The sequence below is a fragment of the Macrobrachium rosenbergii genome, chromosome 5 (assembly GCF_040412425.1).
Source record: "Macrobrachium rosenbergii isolate ZJJX-2024 chromosome 5, ASM4041242v1, whole genome shotgun sequence".
Lineage (NCBI taxonomy): Eukaryota > Metazoa > Arthropoda > Malacostraca > Decapoda > Palaemonidae > Macrobrachium > Macrobrachium rosenbergii.
Window position 1 is genome coordinate 34,962,995 of NC_089745.1, and position 6,000 is coordinate 34,968,994.

The following is a 6,000-nucleotide window of genomic DNA, read 5'->3' on the forward strand; positions in this document are numbered from 1 at the left end:
ACATCACACTTAACCTTCCTACATACCTGACAGAATGTATCGTGTCTCAAGGTACACTCATCCGTCTCTGGCAGGAAGCAGCAGCGATGAGCTCCAGCATTCACAGACGTAGGGGCAGTCGAGATCAACGTCGACGCTGAAGGCACAGCAGTAGAAGGTGGAAGATTCCATGATGACCAGTCGAGACCGGGAACCAGCGAGTCCAATTCCAAAAGATGTTCCACATCAAAGATATCCAGAAAATCAAGGAGAAAAAACTAGTAAATACTGTACAATCCAGGTCATCACCAGAAATCCAAAATACAAAGAGAAGTCAGGCAATAGGATTAAACCCTCGCACTGCAGAAGGAAACAACCTTCCAGCAGCGCGAACAAAAAGCAATTGACGAAAGTGGGAGTGTTGGCATACACCTGTGTCAGTGATGCCAACCGTTTGTTATGGTAGCTCGAGTGACAAGATTTTACCTGCAGCGTTGGTAATGCTGGCTGTTAAAATTCCCAATACAGTAGTGGGATTGGTAATTGAGAGGAGTTTGGGCTAGTGGGATTAAGGGCAAATTAAGGTGTTCAGGGAGTGTATTGCAATATGTATTTTTTATCTATAAAAGATTGCTCATGTTATTCATATTTCACTATTAACAATAAAATGCCATACCTGTAGTATAGATTTTGTCATGTTTCAGTGATAATAGTAATTAGAAGGGCTGCCTAGATATGTCAAAAACATTTTCAGCCAAATTTCTTGAGCATACTAGAGTTAATTTTGTGATTTTTGTAATATTTACTGCATATTGTAGTAAGGCTAAATTTCAAAATTTAATTTAACATATAATTTACCTGGTTATTCTTATATGAACAGATGTCGGCAACGAATTCCCTGCCACGCCACATGGGTAAACCTAAGGCAAGTCCTGTAATACAAAAAAGAGGAGTAAATACTGGCGACTTTGATTTAAAAGAAAGCACAACTTCATCGAAAGAGCTGACTGTTCCTGACACTCCGACTTCTTTGAAGAATTCCAAAGATGAAATTTTGACTTCTCCAGGAGTTGGGCTGCAAGGGCTTCAAGGTTTGAGTGGATCAAAAATAATTGGTGCACAAGGAGTTCCAAGACAGGCTTGGGAGAATGGTACTGGAAAGCTTCCTGACATGTATGGAAGTAGTTTAATCAGTCAGGACCGTATAAATGAGGACTCCAATAAGACATGCCCTTACAGTGATGGTACTGTCATATACACTGATCAGAGTGCCCTTTATGAATCCACCTCTGCCTTTTATGGAAGCACACCTGATAAGGCCTATGTTGCAGACAGTACGAATCCTCTGATATCATCCCAAAATACACATCTTGACCTTAAACACAACTCTCATAATATTGCTCTGCAAAATAGTCCTCAGAAGATCAAGGATACCAGAGATCAAGAGAATATGCATGATGTTCATGCAGTTTCAGGATCCTTATTGCAAACAAAGCAGCATTCTCGGTAACCTGAGGATGGCCAGTTTTCCATTATCATTAATTGTAAGTGGTACTTTAAGTAGATAGCTAGAAAAAACATTTGCAGTATATTAAGCCCACATGCTGTATTGATATCAGAAAGGTAGATGATAGGGCCTGAATGTTACAATGAAACCTGTGATGTCTGTCAAGTTTTACAAAACCAAAGGATGAAACATTTTGTGGTTATACTATGTACATGTGTGTTTAATGTATAGATCCCAATCTTCCCTTCCAAATCCTTCTCTAAAGGTGTATAATATTCTATAGTACTACTTAAATTTAGTACAGTATAACCAGATATTTAAATTGAGTGAATGTGTATGCATTATGATTACCACAGAATATATATTTATTATTATACAATTACTGAATGTAGGTTTGTGCGATTAAATAATTCTCTAGTCAGTGTTGTTTATCCTTGGACCAAATTTATAGAGCAAACTTCAGATAAAGCTGCCTTTCTTGTGGTATATAAAATAAAAGAAACCCAGTTCCCATTTCTTAAAGCTAATAACTTTCAACTAAAGGCCTAATTTTTATGCTTCTATCAGTCATTCCATCAAGTAACAGTGCAACAAATACAACTAGGGAGAATTAAGAGGCTGTTAAATAAGTCTGCCTCAAAGATGTTAAATGCATGCCATTCTAGACTTTTTTTTTTTATTTGTAAACATAAGCAAGCAGCTTCTTAAGAAAATGCTTTGTTTCAAGGAACCTAACTGGGTTACAAAAAAAAAAAAAAAAAAAAAAATTTATTGCTACAAGTATTCAAAAGACAATTCTGTCTCACAATCTGTAGATTGACTGATGATACTGACTGAAATTTCAGAAATAATGTACTTGCCATAAGTGGTTAGTCCTGTCAGTACACCTCATGTGGTGCACTCTTGACAATATTCAAGGGTGTTTGCAGTTTCCATTCAGCCACTAGTAGCAACCACTTTTCCCAGCCACACCTTTAGAACTTTGTGCTTCATTTCCTTTATTTTCTGATCTTTTAATCTTACTGTCTAATCACTCCAGCTCCCTCTTTTCAATGACTTAAGTGCTGAATGGCTGAAAATGCCCAGGTGCTTGGCTTAGCAGCCTAAATTCCATAAATAAATTAATCAACAAATTAAATTTTAAGTAATTTGTATTTTTCCTAACATACAAACCTGAGGTCTTTACTTATGGGATTAACTTTAAGTGAGCTGGAAAACTGGCCATTAAACTTTTTGTAAAGTGATTATGGTAATAGCTACCGATGGTAAGGGTGGAAGCACCGCCCACCAAGTTGGTATGCATTCAATTCTACGCAGTATACCTTTTGGCCCAGGTAAGAGAATGAGGGATGGTAAGAGATGGGCCCTTTTTGTAAAGACCTCAGTTTTGTATGTTAGTAAAAATACAAATTACTTTAAAAATTTGTCATTTGCTCCTACACAAATATAAACCCTCAGTCTTTACATATGGGAGACTTACTTTTGGATGGAGGATTCTGAGTAAATCTCTGAGCTGACTGGTAGTTCAGCTCACCTGGGTACTCTCTTCCTGGTCATGAAATAGCAAAGGAAGGAGACCATACCTCTGATCTATTGAACATGAGAGATGTTCAGTTACCAGACTTTTGGGCATTTTGAATTAATGGAATGCAATATCCTTGATTCAAGAAGGTTTGGATGAACCCACAGTGTCAGAGACTATAAAGCTAAGAATAACTAACTGGTTTCTTGATAGTCAGTCCCTCTCTCCCCTTGCTAAAGAGAAGGAAGGATCTGCATCTACTAATACAAATGGAGCTAGATTATAGATAGGATACTCAGTCATCTAGACCACCTGCATGTACGCCTGTCCAGCATGCGATGACTTGTTCACTGTTCCTCTGCCCACTGGAAGAGGAAGGAAGGCAGGAGAAAGGGAGGAGGCCAGTCCCACACACACCTTCCCCTTGCAGCTACACATCTTAGGTGAGATGCAACCTGTCCCTCAAGAGCCGGGTGAACTACATGACTTGTTGAGCATCCGCCATAGGACCAAAGGAAAAGGTATCCAAGGACCTATGAGCAACATCCCAAGGTACAAGATGAATGTGATCTGCATGATTACATTCTATCCTAGTACTCGACCGACAGGTTCTTCCTGAATGCAATGTACAGACCAATACCCCTGGCCTAGAAAGATCTGGACCAAAAGATACTGATGTCCACCAGAAAGTTGCGGGATATGCTCATCTGATCATCTCGCTAGTCAGAGAAATGACAATTTGGACACTGTTTCTCAGCCGACTTGGAGCTAACGAACGAGTCATTGGCACTGGGCTGAATCATTGGCACTGGGCTGAAGGTCTAGTCTGTAAGCAGGCAACATAGACGTCATAGTGTCATTGGAACCACAGGACCATAGAAGTGGAATGATCAATCTCACTGATCACCTTCAAAACACGTAGAATGGTGAAAGGCATAAGCCTCCAGATGTAAATGCATACTAAAGATGTCTTGCTTGTTCAAGGGTGCGAGAAGACAGAGCAGAACAGAGCCAACGCCAGAAAGTCGAAAAAAGGACTATGATCAAATTTCCGGAAGTCAAGGTGCCAAGATCAACTGTCATTATCTCCTGACTTTATTGATTGAACTGTTTGTAATTACATCCATCTTGCTTGGGATGTCTCTGGTTGGCCACTATACTGAATGTTCTACTGTCTACTCATGTACCTGCACTGCAATAGAGCAGATGAAAGGACACTAGGCACTTCGCTGACCATGGCATTATTGTGGTGGTGATCACCCCAAGGAGTGTCTGCCTTTGGATCTTTGAAACTCTTGAAAGTCCATAAGGAACTGTGCTTAAGTTCCAAGAAAGGAAGTGTAGGAGACTGCCACCCTGGTCAATGTTTCAAAGAATGAAAAATCTCTGGAGGAGGACAGTGTAACCATGGGACTACCTTGGTCCTGTTGCTATCAAAGGAGCACCTATTTGGACCCTGAGACTCCTGAAACTCTTAAGATCCACAAAATATTCTCTCCTTCTCGGGCTGTGGAACAACTGGTAATTGCAGCAACAGCTACTGCTTACATCTCCCTCTCCTAACACAGGGGAGTGTAACTACATAAAGTTAAAAGAAATGGAGCTCCTAGACACCACTTCTTGGTTGAGTTGGAACCAAAAACAAGTTGTTGGCACTTAGTCTGGAGGTGAAGTCCTAAGTGGTAACGCAAAAGGCCTAAGGGCACTTGGGAGCCTTTAGGGCCCTTAGAAACGGAATGCTCATACACTGTTGATCTCCTGACAAATCAGGCAGAATGACGGGAAGTTATAAGCCCAAGACTTGAATCATGGATGCGAAAGATGTCTCCTAAATGCCAACAACATCTGAAGTTCCTAGGAGATCACTGATACAAGTACAGTGCTGACTAGCCTTAACGTTTATAACCATGGATGCAAAAGACGTTTCCTAGATGTTAACAGCATCCAATGTTCCCAGGAGGTTTCTAACCATGGATGCAAAAGACGTCTCCTTGATGTCAACAGCATTCGGTGTTCTCAAGAGGTCACCTATCCAAGTACTGACCAGACCCAATCATTGCTAAACTTCGCTGACCAGACGAGAAGCAATATTTTCAATGTGGTATGGCCGATATGCCCACTGTCCCTAAAGACAGAGCTGAATAGTAAAAACTTTGGTGTGTCGAGATTGAAGTACTAACCTAACTGTCTTCACAGATCGAATAATTCTTCGAAACACTGAGGTGTCAAGACCAATTGATGCTAACACCGACTCGTGACTGAATTTGTCTGTCATACATCCATCACCTTGGAATGTGTCTGGTTGACCGTTGTGCAGAGTGTTCTACTGCAAACCCATGCGTCAACTGAGGAAATGATAGGACACTAGCCCTCCGTCTCTCTTGTTCGCTAAGGAACTACCGTGGTGTACCATTCCTTAACAGCACTACAGAACGTCTATCCTTGGATCCTGAGGCTTGGAGAGCTAAGGTGATTCAGGTTATTGAGGTGCAGATTAGGTCAGGTTAGGCTAAATTTAGTTAGGATAGGCTAGGTTGTGTTAAGTACCCAACCTAGCCCTTAGAAGAGCTGATGTCATGAGATAAGAAGTTCCAGGATACTGAAGTGCAGGTTTGGTAAGGTTAGGCTACGCTAAGTTAGGTTAAGTACCCAACCTAACCTCTTGAAGTGTAGGGGAAATGTTCAACAACACTCCAAGGCGATATTTGTCATCTAACCATTAGGCTAAGTCCTCTCTCACCTCTCTCAGAGATAAGAGGAAGGAATGGGGAGACCTTGTTGTTGACCAGAAACCCTCTTTCCATCTTCAAGAATTCAGCTTCATCCTTGTACTAAGAAGAGTACTTGCAGAAGAGGACACTGAAGCTGTTGTACCGAGGAGTAGACCTTATCTGTAGATCTGAGGTGCTAGAAAGTAAATCCAATCGCTCACACAGGAAAAAAACCGCGAATAGGCAGGGTCCACTGTATTAATCTTTCAAAGCAGACACAG

The 6,000-nt window shown here is 40.9% G+C and overlaps 1 protein-coding gene across 1 annotated transcript in view; it reads left to right on the forward strand.

The window, feature by feature from the left end:
• The window catches only part of LOC136838646 (roundabout homolog 2-like), a 170,191-nt gene extending 168,284 nt beyond the window's left edge, over positions 1-1,907 (forward strand). Inside the window, exon 18 of the mRNA XM_067103957.1 lies at positions 860-1,907. Within this exon, the coding sequence (XP_066960058.1) occupies positions 860-1,489 (630 nt within the window). The 3' untranslated portion in view covers positions 1,490-1,907. The remainder of the gene's footprint in view (positions 1-859) is intronic.
• The last annotated feature ends 4,093 nt before the right edge of the window (positions 1,908-6,000 follow it).